Raw genomic sequence first — 25,197 nt, 5'->3', positions numbered from 1 at the left:
ACCAATTTGATTTGCTTTTTTTTTTCTCTTGTATTCACATACATGAAAAATTCCTTGTTCCCATTCTTTGCTCTCTTAGCCAACATGTTCTCATTCCATACTTCAAATGTATTCACCATCCCTCAGCAAACCATCCAGTTCACAGATGATATATAGTGTAAAATAATAGTAGAACAAATAAGGTTAGGGAGGTTAAGGCTGCATAGGAGAAAGCATTGGCTAAAAGAGCAAAGAATGGGGACAAGGAATTTCTCACGTATGCAAAAACAACAAAGGAAAAAGCTAATCAGATCAGACCCTTGTGCACTGGGTGTGGGTAAGTCTAAGATAACCCATTTGATGTTGCAGATGAATTGAAGATGTTGTTGTTGTTATTTGGTTTTTAGGAGCATTAGCAACTAAGGCCATATTGCTCTGGGGTATGCGGTGGTCATTCCCTGACCTTTCCGCATCCTCAGTATTTGGTGGTTACGGGCTCGAACTCCGGTCTAATCAAGCAGCGTGTGCTACGCACTGCTGCTCCTGCCCACCTGACTTTGGAGGCGCCATGATGATGAATTGAATAGATGCTTTGCATCAGTCTTTACTGATGAAAGACACTTCATGCTGAGAAGAGGCTGTGTGAGTGAAGCTGAGCCACATGAAATTAGTGATTTCATAATTACAGATCATTGTTTATTAGAAAACTTTTGAGCATAAAGGCTGATGGCATATACCCAGCAGTTTTGAGGGAGACTGACAAGGAGTATATATAGCCATTGAGGTTAATTATGAGGGCATATCTGGACTTGGAGAAGATTCTTTTGGACTGGAGAAGTGCCAACATGTCATCAATACATAAAGGCAGCTTAAGAATGAAATTAGTAACCACAGATTGGTTAATCTGACTTCAGTAGTAGGAAAGATCTTAGAGACAATGATTAAGAGGGTAATCCAGGAACTTTTAGATATGGCAGATATGGCATTTCAGATTTCAGATATGGCATTTTGAAGAACACACAATATGTTTAACTAATTTAGTAGGCTATTTTTACACAGTTACTCATGAGCTGGATTTAGGAAACAATTTAAATATAGTTTATTTGAATTTTAGCAAAGCATTCGACTCGGTCCCTCGTGAGAGGTTACTGTATAACCTTGAACAGGTTGGGATTACTGGTAAGATTCTAGATGGATTGCTGGGTGGCTGCAAGGCAGAAGGTTGCGATTAATTGATATTCTTCAGATTGGTGTAACATCAGGAGTGGAGTCCCCAAAGGATCGGTTCTTGGACCACAATTTGTTTCTCATTTTCATAAATGACATTGAAAAGGGATAGAAGGCATAATGTTAAAAGTTTCAGCCAACGCAAAGGTTCGTAGATTCATTAATGATCAGTGCCAAGCAGCGCTCCTTCAGGATGACTTGATTTGACTTCAAAGATGGTCAGAGAAGTGGCAGCTATGTTTTAATGCAGCTAAATGCAAGGTCTTGTGCTTGGTGAATAGCAACCCCAAAGCACACTTGGTGGGAAGCATGTTGAATTAAAAGTAGTGGAGGAAGAAAGCAATCTGGTAGTTACAATACAGGCAGATATGAGTTTTCTGAACAGTGTAAACAGGCAGCCAGGAAAGCCCATGGTGTTCTATCGATTATTTATCAAATGTTATCCTGCAGAGATAGGGAGGTCATAATCCCACTACTTTTTAATCGATTGTAAGACCTCATTTGAAACACTTTTTTGAGATGAGTACGGAGACCGCATCTGAAAAAAAAAGACATTGAGCTTCTTGAAAGGGTACAAAGATGGGCAAATCGAATGGTGAGATCGACAAAAGGACGGCCATCAAGAAAAAACTCCAATTATGTGGGCTACAGCTTAGCACCTCAGGGGTGACCTGATTGAGGTTTATAAGGCTCTGAGAGGGATTAGTAAAATGAATGAAGATGGAATTTTCACTGTTATAACGAATTCCAGAACTAGGGACCATAAATTCAAATTGTAAGGGTTGAGGTTTAGATTAGACTGCAGGAAGTTTTCTTTTAGCCAGCAAGTCACTGATCATTGGAACAAGTTACCTCCATAGGTAGTTGAGGCCGATAGCTTGAATAAATTCAAAGGTCAACTGAATAATTACCTATGAGGTGGGAAGCATATAATTTGTATTTTCTTATCAACTTGGTGTTTTTTTTTTCCATCGCAGAAAAAGCCTGTGGCTTCCTTGCACTATATGGGGAATATTATTACTATTACTATATACTTTGTAAGTACAAATTCTTAAAACTGGCAAACCTTTAATTTATGTAACTGTCCACTGAAATTTGCTTAAATTACAATAACTGAATTAATATATTAACATAATCAATATATTAGCATGGTGATGCTTAAATTCCGCAGCTTAGCTAGAAATAGCAAGCAATATGGTTGTTCAAGAAAAATTGTATATTTCTGTATATAAGCCCTTGTATATTTCTGTCATTTTCAAAAGTCAGAAATATAGATTGAATGAAGTTGAAGCCTTTACCTCAGTATTTGAAATATAATAAAAGTTATCAACTATATTAAACATTTTACCTGGACCAAAGATTGCAGCTACACCAGCACTATAGAGAAAGTTATAATCTTGAGGAGGAATTACACCGCCAACAATTATCAGAATATCTCTATAAATAAATAAAAATATATAAATATGTGTATGATTTTCTTCCTGCTTCAAAGCAATGTTTTTTTTAAAGATATGGTCATTTTAAAGTGTCATAAAAAATAAAATATGGAGTAGGAAGGTAATTGTATATGAAAAAAAAAAAAAAAAAAAAAAGACTCAAATCTATATTTAAGATGAGAAAAATTAGCCACTTTAATGAATGTATAACTACTTTAAATGAATGAATGTAATATTCTTCATCAGTATGATATTATATTACAACCAATTTACCTAAATCTTCTAGTCAAGTAAACATATTTTATCAAGTAAATATATTTTACAGAAAGAAACCAATGTAGTAAAAACACTTATATAAAACTGAAATGTAATGACCAAATACACTAGAGACACCAAATGGGCTCTTAAATATGCCAAAGTTCCAATTTCAATAATGAACTTAATTAGCAATCAAACTAGATGGTTACCCAATAAGGATGATTAGTAAAATAATGAACAGCATTATGTGCAGAATGACCGAGAAAGATAAGGTTGAAAATAACTTTGAACATATTGTTCTTTCATACATCAGAGCTAATACATAAAAGCATTCAAAACATTAGAACCCTTTAAAAAGAGTTTACACTAGGGGATTAGTTTATCAATTATCATGCATGTGCAAGAAAAAATATACCAAAGACTGTGTTAATGACATTACATCAGTTAAGATGGATAGCAACAACCTTACCCACTAGTAATACTACCATGACCCATAAAATTGGACTATTAGATATTAAAATATTCTCCATGAATATATGCTGTGACAGGAGACTATTCAAAAAGCTTCTTGCTACAAGTCATGCAAAATAAGGTAACAGGAACTGTGGAGTGGGAATGAATCCATTATAGATATATATTTTTAAAGACAAGATAATTCTTAAAATTATAGTTACAACTACCAAAAATATTTTGCTTTACAGGAAGAAGATAATGTCACAAAGATTATGATGAAAGCAGCAACTCTATTCTGGCTCTCATAACATGGTCTAATGACATAAGTTCCTGTCTTAATCCTCTTAGTGAGGTGAATATCAACCAAAAATTATTAAGATATCCAGACCACGTAAGGAGATACTAAAATACTCACCTATACATTATCTTTCATCAGTTAAATGGGAGATTGTTTCCATTCTAAAGAAAATCTCTCATTTAACTGTCACTTAGGACAAGATTTTTTTTTTTTTTTAATGGAAACCCCAAACACGAGAGGTATTAGAACCTATAGTACTTAGTACAGTGCATGGGTTGGAGGTTGAGATGATGAAAGAAGATATTTGTTGACAGTAGACTGCAATTTTCAGTAAATATGTATGAAGGAAGGTTGTTCCAGAAAATGGCAGCTGAATGAATAAATGAGGAAGATGAAAAGTTGGTTCTCTGAGTTTGAAGTTGGACAGTAAATGGATGTTGGCTGGTGGTGGCACATGTTCAGCTGTTTTGAAAGAGACAGCGGGAATTATAGAAGCCAATTCAGAAAAACAGCCGAACAAACAGCCGAAGGAGAGACTGTGTTAGAGATGAGTCATTAGTTAACCTAACTGACCTCTTCTGAATGGAATCTAGAAGCCCGAGAGAGGTTTTGGGGGCACTGCTCCAGATGTGGGAACAATATTCCATGGTAGGGTGGATTTATGATTTGTACAGAGTGAACAGCTGCGTGGAAGAAAAGTAATGCTGAGAATAAAAGAGAAAACCAAGTTTTTAGATGCAGAGGAAGCAATATTTATAATGTGCTTGTGCCAAGAGAGAGATTAGAAGTCAGGGTAATCCCCAAAAGAGATATATCATCTTGCCTAGAAATCGGAGTGCACCAAAGACAAACACAAGAGCAGAAGAATCCTTTTTGCAAGATATAAGACAGGACTGAGTTTTCAAAGGATTGAAATCAACTACGTTGTCTCTGCCCCACTGGAGAATTATCTGGAGACGAACATTTAAGGAATTGGTAACAGATATTTGAGAAGTTGAAGCTGATTGAGCAGGGCAAGGTTTCTCAAACTGGAAAGTGGAATGCAATGTGATATCATCAGCAAAACTATGGATAGGATTTCCGGTCAATGGAAGGTTATTAATATACAAGAGGAAAAGAGTAGGGGGAAAGAACTGAACCTTGGGGAACACCAGCATTATTTTTGAAGTTAGATGCAGAGAGCCATCTACTATCACCCTCAGTGAGTGATCAGAGAGAAAACTGGATAACCAATTACAAAAAACAGATGTCAAACCATAAGATGGAAGCTTGTTTTGAATACCTTTATGCCAAACAAGATCGAAAGCCTTTGAGATGTCAAGAGCAACTGCTTGTGTTTCACTGAACTTTTCCATTGAATTTTTCCATAAATGGGTAACATAAGCCAGAATATCACCAGTGGATCGACACTGACAGAATCCATACTGGCGAACATTGATCAGATGGAAGGTTTCTAGATAGTTTAAGAGTTGGCGGTTAATTCATTTCTCCATTACTTTAGAAAGAGTAGAAGTAATTACAATGGGATGATAACTGGATGGGAGAGATTTGTTACCCTTTTTTAGGAACTGGCTGGATATGTGCAAATTTCCAAGCAGAAGGTTTGTTTGTTTGTTATTTGGTTTTTAGGAGCATTGGCAACTAAGGCCATATTGCTCCGCCAAGCAGAAGGAAAAACACCTTTGGAATAAGAAAATGAAAAAAAGGCGGCAAAGAACAGGAGTAAGTTCAGGAGTGCAGGTTTTGAGAACAAGTGGAGAAATACTATCAAAACCTGGAGATTTCTCAGCATTAAGATTCATCAAAATTCTTCTGATATCCTTTTGACAGAACATCATGGGAGGAAGGCATTGAATGGAGTGTGCTGGGAATGGTGGGAGGTGTTTTACCAATATCATTAATACATGAGTTGGAAGAAAAATGGGATGCTAGAAGGTCAGATTTATCCATGGCTGAAGTGACAATAGAACCATCTGGTTTTGACAGAGGTGGGAGCAGAGATGGGAAAAAGTTGTGGCCAATAGCTTTGGCAAGAGATCAGAGTGCTCAGCTACCATTGGGGCAAGAAGCAAGTTTTCTTCTCTTAGCCTGTTCAAAATCTAGTTTGGCTGATTAATAACTGCTTAACAATTGTTGCGAACTCTGGTGTAGGCAGAAAAATGAAGAATTGGAAACAAGCCAATTACAATATGCAACATTCTTCTCTTGAACAGCCTTAGCAAATTTATTGGAAAACCAAGGTGTAGATAAAGGATGAGATATTAAGGCGGAGTGTGGAATAAAGGATTCCATTCCTACAAGAATAAATTTTGCTGACACGATCTGAGCAAACGTTGACATCAGAAGTTTTGAAAAAATAATTTGACCAAGAAAAAGAAGAAAAGAAATCTTGCGAGATGCCTAAAGGACCACTCACTTCGACCATGTACTCAGAAGGGTTGTTTGTGAGAAAAAGATCATGTGTGTTGGATGTGTGGTTAGAATTGTCTAGTATTCTGGTAGGTAAATGAAAAATTTGTGCAAGGCCATTAGTAATTGCAAAAGCCTCAGCATCTCAACCAGCTGGGTGTGTGTGACTAGAAAATGGAAGCCAGCTGGAGTTGTGAATATTAAAATCACTAAGGAAAATTACCTCACTGTTAGACAAGTGTGACTGTAGAAAGTCAAGTTGCAAAGAGTTCCAAGTGATTAGTGGAGTTAGGAGAATGATAGAGGCAACAGATGAATTTGACAGAATGAAGTAGAGAGATTTTAAGCTAGAGAAGATCAAAAAGAGGAGATTCCAAATTACCAAGTCTCTGACAGAGAATATCGGAATGGACGTATGCACAAGTACCACCTTTGAGGCGAAAGGAATACAGTGAAAAATTTGGGCAAATGAGATGAGCAGTGTCAAAAAGTAAATGGCGTTTGGCAGACTGTAAGTGGACATCACTAGATTAAACCTGAGACCGTGCATATTTGTGAAATGAACTAGAAAGTGTTTGTGAGGCTTGGATCTTTTCACATATATACTTCTTAATAGAGGCAGAACAAAATTATGGGCATATATCAGTGCATTTATTCATTAAAGTATTACATTAAGGGTTTGTGTAGTACTAAATTGGTTTCTCTCTGTACAATATGTCAGTTTAACTACTAAGTTGCAGTTAAATTTGTTGTAATGTAATATCATGCTGATGAATATTGATATGTGGTAGAAATATCTATATATCCAACTTCATCATCATCATCAGCCATTTTCAATCCACTGCAGGATGACGGCCTCTCCAGCAACTTTCCAGTTCCTTCTGTTTTGAGCACTGGCCATCCATTTACTACCCACAAACTCATGAATTTCATCTATCCATCTCCGCCTTTGTCTTCAAGGTTTTCTTCTAGCTCCTCTTGGGTACCATTCTGTTATTTTCTTAGTCCATCTGTCATCATGTCTTCGAGCTATGTGTCCTGCCCAAGACCATTTTAGTTCTTTAGTTTTCATAAGTATGTCCTTTACTTGAGTTTGCTGCCTAATCCATGTATTTCTCTTCTTATCAGTCTGATTCCCAATATAATTCGTTCCATTCTTCACTGTGTAGTTCTCAGCTTCTCTTCCATTCTTTTGGTGAGTGCCAAAGTTTCTCTTCCATTCTTTTGGTGGGGAGTACACGTTGGTTCATTATTTTACATTTCAGACAAACTGGGATATTGCTCTTCAGTATGTGACTATATTTCCTGAATGCTATCCATCCAAAATTTATTCTTCTCTTGACTTCCAGCCATTTATCATTATTACAGCTAATAACTTGTCCCAGATAAGTATATGACTCCACCTTTTCAATTACTGCTCCTTCAATCATTATTTCCCTTTCTGTGGCATACTCGTTCATCATTACTTTTGTTTTCGCCATATTCATCTTTAGTCCAAAATCCTTACTAACTGTGCATAACTGATTAAGATTTTCCTCTAATTCTTTGGGATCGTGGCTTATGACCACAATGTCATTGCAAATCGTAAATGGTTTAGGAACTCTCCATTCACATTGACTCCTTTCTGCGACCAGTCTAATCTTCTGAAAGCTTCCTTAAGGGCAGCAGTAAACAGCTTTGGAGATATTGTGTCTCCTTGTCAAACTCTTTTCTCGATTTTAAATTTCCTACTGTCTTTGTCTGGTCTAATAAAGGAGGTAGCATTCTGATATATTTTCCTCAAAATCATAATATATGGGGTATCTATGCCTTGTCTTTCCAGTGCCCGAAACATTGCCTTATGCTGTATGGAGTCAAATGCCTTTTCATAATCCACAAATGCCAGGCATAATGGTGTTTTATATTCATTTGCTTTCTCCATTAGCTGTGATATTACGTGAAGGTGCTCCATCGTTGAGAATCCTGTCCTAAAGCCAGCTTGCTCTTTTGGTTGATTCTCATCAAGTATTCTTTCTAACCTCTTAGTAATGACCCTTGTGAACAACTTGTAGATGTGGGATAACAAGCTAATTGGTCTATAATTTCCAATTTCTAATTTATCTCCTTTCTTATGCAGCAAAACTATGATTGCATTATTCCACTGTTTAGGCGTCACACCTTTTCTAATGCACTTTGTGAAGAGCCTTGCCAGTTTTTGTGTTATGTCTCTTCCTCCCAATTTTAACAACTCTACAGTAACTTCATCTTCCCCCCAGGGCTTTCTGATTCTTCATTTTCTTCAATGCATGTTATACCTCATCAGGAAGAATATCGGGTATGTCGTGTGTTGCTAATTTGCAATCCATCTTCCTCACTACTGGCACCATTCCCTTGCTCCTTGTATAATTCTCTATAGTAGTCGTCTGCTATTTGAATTATGCCTTCTCTGCTGTTTATAAGTACACCATTGTTATTCTTCAGTTTCAGTATCATTTGTCTTTCTGTATTACTGCTCATGGCTGCTGATTTAAATCCTTTGTTTTCTCTTAATGCTTGTTCTACTTTTCTTGTGTTAAATCTTCTTATGTCCTCTCTGAGTCTCTTTCTAATGGCTTTGCATAACTCAGTATACTCAATTTTCTCCTTGTCAGTGTTTATCTTGCTCTTCATTTTTTGCCTTTGGTTCATCATAACAAGTGTTTCTTGACTAATTTTTTCTTCTTTGGATTTCTTTTTTCTTATAGGTTTCTTATTGGTCCTGAGCAATCTGCAGATGCTCAAACTTGTTCTTAAGTTCCAGCACATACTGCTTTTTCTCCTCTTCTGTTATCTCAAAGACCTTTGTATTAATTACTCCAGTCAGTTTTTTCCTTTCCTTTCCTTTCCTACATCTATATCAAGTGTACATCTTATCATTCTCTGATCACTTCCAACATTTACCTTATTCAGGACGGTAACATCATTCACAATATATCTTCTGTTAGTGAGGATGAAGTCGATTTCATCAGTTGTCAATCCATTTGGACTCTTCCATGTCCACTTTCTGTTCACCCTTTTCTTGAAAAAGTGTTCATTACTGACAATCCTTGAGATTCTGCAAATTCCACAAGTTTTTCGCCTATTTCATTTCTTTCACCAGTTCCAAAATTTCCTATAGTTCCCCTTTCTGCGCTGTTTTGTCTTTTTCCAACCTTACCATTGAAGTCCCCCATAATAATAGTGTAGTGGGTTTTCTGCTCATCTAGAAGACTCTCAATTTCAGTGTACATTTCTTCATCATCATGGCTCGATGTTGGTGCATAAATCATTATAACCTTTAGCTTGTACCTCTTAGAAATCTTGAGTATTAGTCTTGACACCCATGGTGATATACTTTTGAATTCCAAAATGTTGTTTTTTAAATCTTTATGGACCAGAAACCCAACTCCACCTTCACTCCTTTCACTGTTTCTATTGGTGTACGGCAGTTTTCCACTTGATAAACTTATAAGTGATTTATTTCTTCTTCTTGTTTCAGCCAAACTGATGATATTCCAATTCACATTTTCTTATTCCTTTTCCAGCTCTAATATCCTGTCTTCACCGATGAGTGATCTTATGTTGTAACAGGCCAAGTTCAGTTTCCGTACATGGCAGCCTGGTCGTACCCAGAGATTCTTAGCACCCTCTGCTTCCACTTTGATCCTCTCGCTGCCATAAGAGGGGGAGTGAAAGCTGCTGGGGACTGAGAAATTTGTTTTGTCGTGCTGTCATATACTGGAGGGTTTGGTCTTTTCCTCTTCATGCTGACCAGGCGTCTTGAAGAGAACCACTCTACATGTTCGTTGCCACCTAAGTGACGTAACAGGGCTTACCATCGAGAAGGTGTGCATGAGTGGATTTTAGGGAGGAAGGCCAATCGGACTTCTCCTAAATCTTCTGTAATAGAAAGATATTGGATCCATCAGTGTTTTAGACTGAGTGTCTGATAACACACAGGATACCTGTTCCCCTCCAAGCTAACTTAAGTACTTTTAATTTCAAAGTTGTATGTACTTTATTTCTTCAGATATTAATTAAAGTGAATAATTTGTCTCATTAGAGATGTAGATATGAGTCATCTTTCTTATATGATTTTCATTTATTATTTTCAGAAATTTTTATCTCTTCAAAGAACAAAATACTATTTTTTCAAATTACTTTTTTTCAACAAGTTTACATAATGTTTATTATTCTACACTTCCACAAGATTTTATTCCTTAATATAGTGAAAAGCAAGTAAAGATGTTTATTCAATATTTTGACAGGTTGGCAATTTTTAAAAATGCTGAATTAAATGAACAGTATCCTAGCAATACACTGGCTAATTACTATTATTATTTGTCTAATTATGTGAAAAATTCAACTATACCATTAATTTACATATATAACTACAGGGGATTTGTTTTTCAGGGATTTCATGTGTTGTTGTGGTGGACCCCAGGGTTTCCTCCCATTAGCCGCTGTGTACATCTTGTGAAGAAGCTTGCACCAAAGCCAGCCATTTGTATGTAGTGTGTTTAAGTGTAATGATATGTTCTGTTGTGTTATCATCCGGCACCTGCCTCTTAGCACCTGGTCACCGCATCCCACTCCCCGTTCATCATCCCGGCCACGTGAAGGCAGCCAGGATCTATTAACATCTATTAACAAAGTCCCAGGAAGGCACAGGAGAAGAAAATTAAATACAATTTATAGTAGGATAAGGAAGGGGTCTGATGAGGGAAGGATATAATTATAGTACAGAGGTGGATCAAACAGATGGATCCACCAGAAAGTTAGGAGACAAAAGTAAGACTAAAGTAGGAAAAAAAAAAAAAAAGATAAGGAGAGTTAAACTATCATCTCTGTCAACAGTCAGGTTCAAAAGATCCACATCTTCATGGAACCATCATCTTGAAAAGGAGACCATTGTCATGAAATAATATTAATTTCAACTGACCCTAATTAAGGGTGCCAATTAACTATACAGGTTTAAATACAGCAGGAAGTCTCAGAAACAATTATCACTGAGGAAATCTTTTTCCAAGTCTTTTCCCATCAGTCCCTTCAAGACAAAGCAGAAGAAGCAGGAAGCTAGGATAAAAGCATGTGCCAATTGAAGAGAACTTATTTTTGAACTTTCCTTTTCTTTTAACTATACAAAGAAAACACTACAAGTTGACAGTAGAATCCTCTCAGGAAACAAAGAAAACAATCATATATGAGCACAATATCTTTAGTGTGGGATACATCTTCCAAAACGTGAAAGTTCGTTTGAAGAACATATAGAAGGTCCTTAATTAAGAGATAACCCAAAAAATCATGATGACATGATGGGTGACAGAGCAATTCACACCAGGAAAAGATGAGCCTGAACACGATATTTTTATTTTCTTAAATATAAATACATGCAAGACTTAATCAAAAGGTTCTGTGACTAACAATTTCACTATCACATATCACATTCAAATGGTAAAAATGGTAGGTAGAATTTGTAGCGCCAACATTTATGTATGAGTATGTACAGTATCCATCTTAGGCTTTTATGAGTATAAATATTTTTATATAACTGCAACCAGCCTATTCTCTGATTTATCACCATGCACTGCAAGGTTGATCTGTGTAAGTGTTTGTGAGGCATGTGTGTATGTGTAAAAACGTAGAAATTTGTCCAATTTTTTTTATTTTTTTTATTACAACCTATAGTACTTAGTACTATGTGTGAGATGAAGGTTAGAAGACAGAAGATACTTGTAGACATTAGATTCTAATTTCTGTAGGTTGCAATTTTCAGAAAATCCATGTGAAGAAGGTTGTTCCAGAAAACTGCAGTCAATGGGATAAATGAGGAAGAAAAAAAGTCGGTTCTGTGAGTTTGAAGTTGGACAGTAAATGGATGCTGACTGATTGCAGCACACATTCAGATTGGTTTGGAAGAGAAATGAGGAATTACAGAAGACAATTCAGGAGAACAGTGCCCATGAAAGTCCCTATAGAAAAGGCATGTAGCAGGAAAAACTATAAGACATTGTGTCTCATACTATGTGTCTATGAGACAGAGTGGTGAGACTTTGCAAAAGACAGATTATTAATTAACCTGACTGCCCTCTTTTGAATGAAGTCTAGAAGCCTGAGAGAGGTTTTGGAGGACCACCCCAGGTGTGGGAATATTCCATGTTAGGGTGGATTTGAAATTTTTACTGAGTGAGTAGCTGTTTAGAAGAAAAGGAAGGCCAAGAACAAAAGAGAAAACTCAGTTTTTTAGATGCAGAAGACTCAACATCTGTGATGCTTATGCCAAGAGAGATTATAAGTCAAGGTAATCCCTAATAAAGATATGTGATCTTGTCCAAAAAATAAGCATAGGAGCAGAAGAATCCTTTTTGTGAGATATAAGACAGACTGAGTTTTAGGACTGAAATTAACTATGTTATTTCTGCCCCACTGGAGAATTACCTGGAAATCAACATTTAGGTAACTGGTAGTTGATATATGAGAAGTTGAAGCTGTTTGTGCAGGGCAAGGAAGGTGGAATGCAATGTAATATCAGAAAATCTATGGATAGGATTTCCAGTCAATGGAAAAAGGTCATTAATATTCAGGAGAAAAAGAGTCAGGGAAAGAACTGAACTTTGGTGAACACCAGCATTAGTGTAGAGAGAGAGAGAGAGAGAGAGAGAGAGAGAGAGAGAGAGAGAGAGAGAGAGAGAGAGAGAGAGAGAGAGAGAGAGAGAGCTGCTTAACATTACCCACAGTGAGCGGTCAGAAAAAAAAAAAACTGGAAATCCAATTACAAAAAACAGTTAGCAAACAATAAGATGGAAGCTTATTTAGAAGGTCATGCCACACACAATCAAAAGCCTATGAAATGTCAAGAGAAACGCTTGAGTTTAATCAAACTTATCAACTGCACTTATTCACAGATGGGTAACATAAGTCAATATATCAGTGGATTGAAAGTGGCAGAATCCATACTGACAATCAATGATCATATGTAAGGCTTTGAGATAATTCAGGAGCTGGCTTGATATGAGCAAATTTCCAAGCAGAAGGAAAAACAACACCAGTAAAATAAGAAAGTGAAAAAAAAAAAACAAAGACTAGGAGTAAGCTCAGGAGCACAGGTTTTGAGAACAAGTGGAGAAATACCATCAGGACCTGGCACTTTCTTAGCATCAAGACAATCCAAAATTCTACTGACACCCTTTTAATGGACAACCACAGGAGACACTGAATGGAATGGTAGAAGGTGGTTTGCCAAAATCGATACATGAGTTAGAAGTAAATTAGGATGCTAGCAGGTTGGCTTTATCTTTAGCTGAGGTGGCAATAGAACCATCAGGTTTTAAAAGGGGTGGAGTAGAGATGGGCAAAAGTTGCAGTCAACAGCTTTGGCAAGAGACCAGAATGCACAACTACCATTCGGAACAAGAAGTAAGTTTTCTACTCTTTGCCTGTACAAAATCTAGTTTGGACTTATTAATGACTGCTTTACACAATTGTTGCAAGCTTTAGTGTGGGCAGAAAATAAACCTGGAGATTTGAATGTGAGCCAATTGTGATATGCAATGTTCATATCTTGACCAGTCTTGATACATTTATTGAAGAAAGCAGGAGCGATTTCAGAAGACTGATGACATCATTTCCAAAATGATGCACCAATTGTGGATGACTCTGAATGATGACTTCCAGAAATATTCCAGCGGTGGTACAGTCAATGATACAAGCATGTGTGTGTGTAGAAGTGTATTTTAAAGGGGAATGATGTAAGCATCTACTCTCTAAACAGTGTCATAATTAATAAAGTTATTCTGTCATTCAGTAAATGTAGCTTTATTCAATTATGTTACAAATTGAGATTAAAATAAAATTAAAGATAAAGTTGTTGTAAAATAAAATAAAATAGAGTTTATATTTATTTGGTGTCATATGTTTGGCTAAACTGTAAAGCTGTTTGTGGAAAATGGCATTCTCGCGAAGTGTGATATTAATCCAAACAAAATATAATTCTGTATCATACAAGAGCATTTATTACATTATATCATACAAGAGCATTTATTACATTATAAAGGTATTATATCTGTTTCTTTGCTAATTCCATTGATTATAAGTCAGATTCTTTCTTTCCTCTCTTCTGCATTGTTTGCTTTTGTATGTGTACACTTGAACATAACCCGCATAGTGGTACAGTCAAATCAGGTCAGTGGCTGGAAAGGGAATTGGATCCCATGGAATTCAGCCCTTCATTAAAATTTTTGCCACATTAAGTTCATTACATTCCTTGTCACACGACATGTTTATCCATGTTTTTAGATCCTCGTAGAACTCCTTTTCTGTGAAGTTGGGGTTAAAAAAGAACTTCCAAGTGGTTTGTTTCAGTAACATTGCTTTGACTATTACAATGTCACTATGTTCTAAAAAAATGACTGCCAATTCATTCTGCAGATATAACACTAGCAGACCACAGCAAGGCACAACACAGCATGGCACACAATACTGTACCAAACAGTAAGGTGGTTTTGATGGACTTGTCTTTTCTGAATATCTGAGGATTTTTTGGTTTACACATGGCAATTCTGTTTGCTTACTTAGGCATTCATTGAGATGAGCCTCATTGGACACAAAGAGTGATTAATGAAATGTTGATTGCCTTCAAAGTTGTTTAACGCATTTTGACAGTAGATCATAGAATATAGTTTGCAAGATTCTCCTGCCATTTGTTCAACTAACATTTGTTGTTGCTAATAATTTTCTTGTGGAGCTTTAAGGGCTCTATTACATTAGAAAATTTATTGTTGCAGTTCTTTCTGGTGTTTTAACTGGAGGATGATGTTAACTTTTACTCTTTATGTCTATATTTGTGCAGAAACTGAGTTATAGACACTTCACCTCATTTAGCAAACTACTTCCAGAGCCCCTTATCCAGAAAGCTTGGGACCAAAGTGTTCCTGGATTTTGGGTTCTTAGCACAAAAAAGTAGTTTTTGATGAACCTTGGCATTTAGGGTAAATAAAGAATGTAGATTTTTAATGGTACTATTTATTTTTATTATTTCGTATGGCTAATAATAATAATCTCTCCCACTTGATTATTTCGTATGGCTAATAATAATAATCTCTCCCACTTGGCAATCTTACAGAGTTAGCAGAGAGAGAGAGAGAGAGAGAGAACATTGTGAAATATGAAAATTAGCCCACCCGCCCATAAACACATACATGTGCCTAAATGAAACTGCTTATAATAAAAGTGCTTGTTTTTAGATCATTACATATTCCTATTAAATATATTATGTTTCACCTGTCTTTCCTCAAATCAATTAGAGATGCAATAAAAAAAAATATATATTGATGGTAATTGTACACAAGAAATCACAAAAGGTAAAAAAATTTTTTATCCCTGAGAAAGGAAATGAAAACAAGCTACGAATTTTTAATTATTTGAATTTTTAATTAAAAATTAATAATTTTTAATTATTAACAAGGAAAAATATGAAAAATAAATAATTAAAAATCCTTTATTAAGATTTACTTTATCTAACAAGTATAAGTAAATACAAATTTTAATACCACTATAATCAACTCAACCAACCAAACAGTGGAATATAAAAATTAAAACAGTTTTTTTTATAAAATAAAAATACAATACTTATAAAATCCGAAAATTAAGTATAGAGAAGTTAAGTTCTAGTAACAATAATAAGTGTTCTAGTAACAAATGATACCAGAACCTCAGTATGGGGGGGGGGGAGGAATTCAAAATTTTTACTTTTACATTTACAGTAATTATTTCGGGATAAATCTTGTCATTTATAAAAATTTATTGATCAAACTGAAGAATATTCCCCACAAGGGAATACAGTAGCTCAATGATCCACATTTCGACACCAGAGGATTAGCTAATTTTCTCCCCTCCATGAGGTATGGAGTTTGCTGTTGTCAGTGTCTCTTGTGAAATTTGTGTGTTTGCCACAAATTGCATTTTTTTTTTTTTTTTTTTATATTCTTCTTCAGGGACATGGTCACACTGGTATTATATCTGAAACTATGGTATGATGAAGTGTAGAATATCATGATTGTACTGTATTTAATAGGGATGTTATTTGTCATAAAATCTCTAAACAGTGGAATATAAAAATTAAAACAGTTTTTTTTTATAAAATAAAAATACAATACTTATAAAATCCAAAAATTAAGTATAGAGAAGTTAAGTTCTAGTAACAATAATAAGTGTTCTAGAACAAAATCCCTTATTAAGATTTACTTTATCTAAAAAGTATAAGTAAATACAAATTTTAATACCACTATAATCAACATGAAATACAACAATATAACAACATGAAATAAAAATACGACATGAAAAATAAATAATTAAAAATCCTTTATTAAGATTTACTTTATCTAAAAAGTATAAGTAAATACAAATTTACTTATACTTTAAAGTAAAGTAAGAGTAAGTAAAAGTAAGGTATGGACCAAATACAGGGTCCATACCTTACTTTTATTTCTTTAGGTAGATGCTACTCTCCGTCTGCTGACAAGAAAGGTAATAATTTTAAACTTTTAATGGACTCAGAAAAGTATTTAAAAAACAGAAATAAGGCATGGGCTAGATTCTGTTATTGAAAACTGTATTAAAAAATTCAGAAGTTATATGTTTTAATATAAAATGCATGTTTAATGTATTCCCAAAGGCACAAAAAAACAAAGATGAGAACTGGATATACTTACTGCCTATCAAGATTTTTGAGAGCTTCAACTAACATTGGCACAAGAGTTCTGTGTGCTGCTGCTTGACTACTCACTCCAACAATATGCACATCTGCATCTACTGCTTGCTGTGCTACCTCTTCAGGTGTCTGAAAACATTTAGGAAATACTCATAAATATATAGTATTCTTATATACAGTGAGCTCAAAAGATAATGAACAAAAACAGAATCATGTATACATCTTTAAACACAAATAAAAAGAGAGCCAAATATCAAATATTTGTCATTTATGTCTTTCTCTGGCTGATCTCCATAAATAAACTTGTGTACAACCTAAATGGAATAAACCAGATAAAAGCAGCCTGTTTGCAGAACCTCTGTATTTTGCTTTTATTGCTCACACTATTGATTTTAACATAGCCATTGTTGTGAAAACATCACAATGACACTTAATCACAGATGGTTCACTTAAGGTGGAAAGTAATATGAAGAATGTAAGCAGGACAAAGTAGAGTCAAAGTGGCCAGGTAGTTGAATATGACCTGCAGTTTTTTTTTTTTTTAACAGATCAAAGCTTGTGGCTCATATCAGTGCATGTATATTTTTGTCTGTAAAAGTATGTGTTCACAGTCAATTTATGTTTTGAGGACTGAAAAACTCAGAATAGCTCAAAAGGAAAACCCTACTCTCACCATCTCAGATTGGCTAACAGCAGCAGCCTTGAATGAAGAAATCTTTTTAAATTATTCCAATCACTGACAAGAATCAAACTCAACCTCTCCAAACAAGTAGCAGACAGAGATGTATCGTGCCAACTAGGCCAGGGTGCCTCCGTAGCCAGGTGGGCAGGAGCAGCAGTGCATAGCACACGCTTCTTGATTAGACCGGGGGTTCGAGCCCGTGACCACCAAATACGGAGGATGCGGAAAGGTCAGGGAATGACCACTGCATATCCCCGGAGCAATATGGCCTTAGTTGCCAATGCTCCTAAAAAAAAAAAAAAAAACTAGGCCACCATGAATGCCACTCTAAGTGTCAAAACTGCATGATGATGCACATCATTTCAACGGTAATGAAAGGCATTACTTATCTGAAAGCCGTAGATGTAGTAGTGCATGACAACCCACTGGTAGGACTCAGTCAAAAACATAAAACATTTGTTTGTGTTTGCCTATACCAACGGCCAGTTAACACTTCTGTTCATCTCTCTTAATACATGAACAAAGTGTCAAATGGATGCATGATTTCCACCAACATAACCCTCACTTCTCCTCTTCTAAGTGGTAATTACATGGGCCAATTATTTAGGGGACAAATTAAAGGCCCAAATTTCTGCTGAATCACATGACCTGCAGTATTGTAACAGACTGCAGAACCAATTCCAAAGTTCATAAATGTCTCTCTTGAAGATCTGAGTGAGACTATTCTTCTCGGCAGTTGTGCTACAGGTTTTAAATGATTGCCTGCCTTTGGACTTCCAAATTGCTTATTAAAGTTTTTGCTATTATCTTAGCAAAAACCTGAATAAGCAATTAGATATGCCATTTCTATTGAATTTTTAGGCATAACTCAATATCCATTGTAATTCTAAAACCAAAAAGACTCATTGCTAGACCCACCTAGTCCAACTCTGGCAAGATTGGACATCTTCCAAAGGTAAGGTCACAAGAAAGTTTATTCCATATGTGTCCTTTGCCTTACAAAAGACTTTTCTAAAATGGTTAAGTCTGTCCAAGTCTCCATACTCCAAACTGGCCATGATTTCCTTCGCACTAAACTTGCTGTGTTTAATCTGCCTCATTCTTTCCTCTGTAACAGTGGCAGCCCAGAAGACTGGCAACATGTTCTTTTCACCTGTCCATATTACTTGGATCTTCATCAGCCTTTGTCTGCCATGTGCCAACCATTTTTTCAATGATTCATCTTTCTTGGACTCCAAAGAAAAATTTAATCTTCTACAAGATTTTGCACATAAAGCCTTCACCAGATGTGGACAACCCAACACTAGTGCTTCAGTTCCTGGTACTACTCCTATTCTGTCTCCACTTTCAGTCCAGGCCATAATCTCCATTTCATAATACCACCACTACCATCATCACTCCACCATCTTTAGCTCAAGTAACCATCTTCACCACCACCTTTGACTTGAACAGTTCTTAATAGTATTTGACAATGATGAAGGATCACTGTTTTCCTGTCTTCTATCTCCTGCTGGCCTCAGGCTGGTCCTCTATCCCTTTTTAATTCATGTCTTTTCCTTTTGTCCATCTATCAAATGTTTACTTCCTTACTTTTTAATTTTCCTCCTCCTTTTTTTCTTTTCTCTATTGTGTTCTTTTACATTTTTTTCTCTATTGTGTGCCCTTGCTGGCACCAGCCTTGCATTAGTGCAGGGCCTAACTCGAGAATATGTGGGCTCTAGGAAAAAGTATTTTTGGGGACGCCATAAAAATGTTTATTATGAAACGACATTGAATGTTTTTTGGATTAATAATAATAATGATAAATTGATAGGTTTTGGTGCCATTTTGTGAAGTCATGGCACCAATGGTGCATTCAAAGGCAAATATATGGGGTCGCATATGACTGTCATGTATTATTTTGGGGCCGTGGGTAGGAAAAAGGTGATACCCCTGGGCTAAAGTCTGATAATACCACTAGTGTATACAAGCATTCACACACAAGTAGTAATAACTCGGTTCGTGCACTTATCTAGACTCCAGTTGATTCACCGATGGCTAAAGCAAAATTGTGCAGCCATAATCACCAAGGAAGAACAGTTGGTGTCTCCTTATCCGTAGTTTTAAGGTTTTCACAGTGGAAGAGGGCACTATGGTAAAATTTTGTGTTTTTTTGAATTGTAAATAAAAAATTTTATTTTATAATTCAAGGGGACTTGGGCCCCATGATTTTACAGCCCTAGGCAATTGCCTTGTTTGCTCAGGGGTAAGATAGGCCTTGCACTGGCGCAGGAGTTTTTAAAATTTTATTTTATTTTCATCTTTTCTTCTATTTTCTTCTTGTTTTTGGTAGTTTGCTCGCAATTCTTTATTTTATTTTATTATTTTTTAAATTTTATTTTTAGTATTTTTATTACTTTATTACTATTTTTTTTATTTGCTCATTTTTATGAATGGTTTGAATACTTGTTACGTGAGGCTCAAGGTTTGCTGCACGTATGCTCAGTTGTGGCCCACCTCCTTGTGGTGTAGATGGGTATCAGGATGTATCTTCCTGGTAGCAAAGTGGCCGGAAACAACTAAACAACATAACAACACATGCACAGCATAAATATAGCACTGCAGACATTTCTGCTTTTCTGCAGAGTTGCTATATCACCACAGTGTATCCACTGCAAATGAATTAGCATTTGGGATCTGCCCTATATAAGGTATAATACATGTCTACATGAGACTATTCTTACATCACCTCCACATATAAGTTGACCATAGATCTGAGCAGCCAATAATTTCTTTTTTGAAGAGAAATTCCTCTTCGGGATGAATGTCTTCAAAAAAGAAATCATTAGGTGACATCTCTCCACCCACCGCCAAGTTTCTGCTGAAGTGGTTGTATTGATTGGACCACACATTAAAAAGCTTATATAAATTCAGATCTTCAAAGATTGGGATTCAACTGTAAGTATGTTGTGTCTTCAGGATGATGTTGTGGCTCTCATTTATGACATGGCCCTCAAAATATAAGTAAAAAGCATAAAAACTCAATACATATTCATAATTCACTAGATCTCATGTTCCCTAGACTAGTATTCCTGGCATATTAACTAATCCTGTCAATAATTTTTAGTAGGATTGTCTGATGCATAGTTACTTTCATATACAACCTAATAGATTATACCTCTTGTGTGAAGGGGAGGGGTGGGGAAGCTGTTCTAAAGATTTTCTTCAGTTTTAGGGCTTTCTGAAAGAAACTTGGAATATCATTCTTCATGGTAATCTTCAGAAAGATTTTTCCCAAATACTGGGATAACATGGAAGGTTGGTCCTGTTTGGGGAGGGAAAGCTAGAACTGACTTCCCTAGTCAGTGGCTCTGGGGGGGGGGGGAAGATTGTTATTTGGTTTTTAGGAGCATTAGCAACTAAGGCCATATTGCTCCGGTGCGGTGGTCATTCCCTGACCTTTCCGCATCCTCCGTATTTGGTGGTGACGGGCTCGAACCCCGGTCTAATCAAGAAGCGTGTGCTACGCACTGCTGCTCCTTCCCACCTGGCTACGGAGGCGCCAAGGGGGGGGAAGAGATGGTAACTGAAAACAGTGTCTATGTTTGTGTGTTTACAATATTGGAAATAAATATCTAATTGCCGAAAACCCTGAGATAGTAATCTTAAAAGTTATAATATTGTTAAGTGAACCATTTAAAATGATAAAATAAAGGAGCAGTAACTTTGAGTGGGGAAATAAGGGATTCACAATACTGATTAATGCAATACGTAACATCAAGAAAAAAAAAAAAAAAAAAAAAAAAATCTTATATGACAATACAGTCAAAAGGTAGAAAGAGTTTTCTTCATTTAGCTATGTTTTCTATAGTCAATATATTAATATCACAGTATTCAATGGGTTGCACATCTTTTCTCGAAGACTCCATCTAAAAAAAAAAAAAAAACAAGTATTGGTGATCATTGGGACCAGATGATATCAAGTAGAGATATTATTGTCTTATTTTACTGCATATAATTCAATAAGCAGCATACATAATATGATAGTTACTGTGTTGTGATGCCAAAAGTAATAAAAATTTGACAGAAAGGAAGACTACTGAGATATTTTGCAAAGATTGAGTGGATAAAAAAGAAAGAAAGAAAGAAAACGGCTTGTATCAAGGCCTTGTAGGCAAAGGCTAAAAGTCAATAGTCAGAAATTACTCAGTACAGGTTCTTAAGATTTAGTCAATATGCAACTGAAGAGCTGTCCAAATGGTTATCCTAAAAGCAAATAGTTATTTGGGGAAAAAAAACCTAATTAAAATCAATTTAAATCTCTTAAATAGATCACTAAAATGATTTAAATTCTACCAAATTACCAAATTCTTACCAAATCAGGTTCTTGAGGTTGTCACAGACATTCTCTCAGATATGCCAGACAAGCTGTACTTGCTACCCGGGAGTCTAAAACGCTGATGGAACTGATATCCGAGTGACATTCAAGTCAAGTGGACCCAATTTCAGTGAAGTCCGGACGGTCTGTGACAGCAAAATCCTCTGCTTGCACCTCCACGATGGTGGGACTGTTGGTAATCCTGGATATAACTTCCATGCACAAGCACACTATGCATGACCACCCAGGTGAGAACCAACGTAAGCAGGGGTCAAGGTGTGGCACCCACACCACATGGAGGGAATGCTGCCCCTTTGTGTTACCAGGCAATACTAGGTGATAGATGATTCTCATCAACCAGTGCAATACCACCACTTTCATTATTGGAGGCTTGAAGTGGTGGAACCCATGTTTAGTCTTCAGAGCTAAGTTCCGGTCAACTCTTCCCCATCTCTATCATGATGCAGTATGACTGATGACTTTTGAGGTTATGATGGACATCATGGAGAGATCCAATGTTCCCTACATTTTGAGGGTACAGCTCTAAAATGGTGTTCACAGGCCGGTCGCTAGTTAGTACACTGGACTGAACCTATTGGTAACCCTCTAGGAGGCTTCCAGATCAGCTAGCATATAATTTATAATCTTGCTACCTCTACTCTGCCAGATAATGACAAACACACTACTTGGAGGAAGTCCAAGTAGTGTGAATGCGGGGGCATTGTTGAGGCCACGTTATATTAAGGATGTGAGTATATTCTTACCATGTGTTCACCATATCCAAAAATTTCATTACTTCATACAGCATGTCCCCCCCCCCACTTTTTCTTACTACTGAATACACCATGAATTGTCAAACTAATAGAGCAAACTTATCTGTGAAAAGATCTAAACCTCCTAAACACTTTCTAGTTCATTTTACAAATATACGTGGTCTCATTTCTAATCTCAATGATGTCCATTTCCACTTAGTCTGCCAAACCCAATGTGCTTTTTCTGACAGAATCTCAGTTATCGGTTGATTCAACTACTGCTCATCTCAGTTATCCAAATTATTCGCTATATGATTCCTTTCACCTCAGAGGTGGTACTTGTGTATATGACCATTCCGATATTCCCTGTCAGAGACTTGGTAATTTGGAATCTCCTCTTTCTGATCTTCTCTGGTTTAAAATCTCTCTACCTCATTGTGTCAAATTCATCTGCTGTTTCTACTGTTCTCCCAACTCCATTAATCACTTGGAGTTCTTTGACTTCCTCTCTTTGCAACTTGACTTTCTCCAGTCCAACTTTCCTAACAATGAGATAATTTTCCTTGGTGATTTTAATGTTCACAACTCCAGCTGGCTTCTGTTTTCAAGTCACACAGACCCTTCTGGTTGAGATGCTCAGGTTTTTGGAATTACTAATGACATTGAATAGAATGTTCATTTACCTACAAGAATACCAGACATTCCTAACCATACAGCCAACACACTTGATCTTTTTCTCACAAACAACCCTTCTAAGTACACGGTTGAAGTGAGTGGTCCTTTAGGCACCTCAGATCACAACTTGGTGATTGTCTCTTCTCCAATGGAGCCTTTATCTCATGGCTATTCCCAACCTCATGTTGTTTGGCATTATAAGAATGCAAAATGGGATGACCTGCGAGATTTGTTTTCTTCTTTTCCATGGTCGGATTACTGTTTCAAAACTTCTGATGTTAACATTTGCTCAGATCATGTCAGTGAAATTATTCTTGTAGGAATGGAATCCTTTATTCCATTAGCCCAGGGGTACCAAATTAAACTTTAGCCCAGGGTACCAAATTAAACTGTGAATGTAGATGCAAAATTCTTATTCAGTTTGTTAGTAGCTTACAAACTGAACAAGCAGGATCATCAACAATCGAACCATTGATATCAAGTGGACCAATCTGATTCATTCTAGAGTGTACATAAGTAAAGAAGTCTTTGCTGTTTTTCTTTGCATTCTTTGCCAAAGATTTCTCATAATCTGCCTTAGCTTGCCTAACCTCCTTTGTGGCTTGATTACAGACTTAACCTATATCTATCATAGTCTTCTGTGTCTCCTGATGATTGAGATGTATCCCATGCATTTTTCTTCTCTGCCATGAGTCTCATTAGTTCATCTGACATCCATTTGGGCCTAAACCTTGAACAGTATTTCTTAGTTGGTATGAAAGGTCCAGTAGCTTCCACGATTAATTCCTTGAATGCTTCTCATTTAGAATTTGCTGTTGGTAACATTATTAGTTGGGCCCACTGTTGGAATTTAAAAAATCTCTGAGATCACTGTAGTCACCTTTATGAAAGCAAAAACCTTTCCCTTTACCTCTGATGGTACTTACATTTTTAAGTAAATCCCACATCAGCACAGTGATTACTGTCACCTACCGGTTACTTTATCTGCAGATTCTTAATGCATGAAGGATCATTACTGATAATCAGATCAAGAATATTACTGTCTAGTTGCCTCTCAAACATGCTGCTGTAGAAAACAATAATTCAAGAAATACACAAAAACTTTGCTAGGTTGATCTGCGAATGATCAACCCACAAGATCCAGTCAATATCTGGGAAATTAAAATTCCCCATTATAAGACAATCTGATTTACTGGCCCACTTTATTTCTCTGTACAGTTGTTCATTGTACTCATCAGAGTCATTAAGCCTATAACACACTCCTACTCTCAATTTTGCTTTCCTGTGCTTATGTGCCAAACTGACTCAACATTGCACTGTCCACCCATGTCAGCTGGATGCACTTCCTTAGATGTTGTGTGTTTCTTAACTAACAACATAACACCTCCTTCCTTCCTATCCTGTCTATCCTTTCTATACACATTGCACTCTCCAAATTCCAATTCTGCATTCCCTATATCTGTGTGACACCACGTCTCTGATATCCCAACAATATCTGCCTAAAGTAATGATGTCTTGACCAGCACCTCAAATTCATCAAATTTATTTACTAAACTTATTTTCCCAAATTTATTTACCTAGCATTGGTGTACATGCAAGTATACATGCACCTGTTCTTACTCTTAGTTATCCTAACACAGCCCATGTGTTAGGATAACTAAGCCCACTTGTTCCATGATGACTCCCAGCAGTCTTGATGTTATTGACAATATTTGTATGTTTAACATTTAATAATAAAATTTGTATGTTTAACATAAAATTTTGACCTTATCAGTAATAGTTTCATAGTTTAGCCTATTTAACTTACTTGAAATAAAGGGCCAATATCTACATCAAATCCCATGTCAGCAAATCCTGTAGCAATTACTTTTGCACCTCTGTCATGTCCATCCTGCCCCATTTTAGCTACCAATATACGAGGTGCTCTACCTTCAGCTTCTCTGAATTTCTGTAAGAAAATTTTTTA

General features: G+C 36.3%; 1 protein-coding gene across 1 annotated transcript in view; it reads right to left on the bottom strand.

The window, feature by feature from the left end:
- LOC150079334 (methylmalonyl-CoA mutase, mitochondrial-like) overlaps positions 1–25,197 on the bottom strand; it is a 253,034-nt gene that overhangs the window by 5,186 nt on the left and 222,651 nt on the right. Inside the window, exons 15-17 of the mRNA XM_090383601.1 lie at positions 25,039–25,179; positions 16,767–16,894; positions 2,555–2,643 (exon numbers count right to left, since the gene is read on the bottom strand). Of these exons, the coding sequence (XP_090239727.1) occupies positions 2,555–2,643; positions 16,767–16,894; positions 25,039–25,179 (358 nt within the window). The remainder of the gene's footprint in view (positions 1–2,554; positions 2,644–16,766; positions 16,895–25,038; positions 25,180–25,197) is intronic.

The sequence above is a fragment of the Mastigoproctus giganteus genome, chromosome 10 (genome assembly GCF_048544385.1).
Source record: "Mastigoproctus giganteus isolate SK-2022 chromosome 10, ASM4854438v1, whole genome shotgun sequence".
In the NCBI taxonomy this organism is placed as follows: Eukaryota; Metazoa; Arthropoda; class Arachnida; order Uropygi; family Thelyphonidae; genus Mastigoproctus; species Mastigoproctus giganteus.
This window is presented reverse-complemented; position numbering and strand designations above follow the sequence as displayed.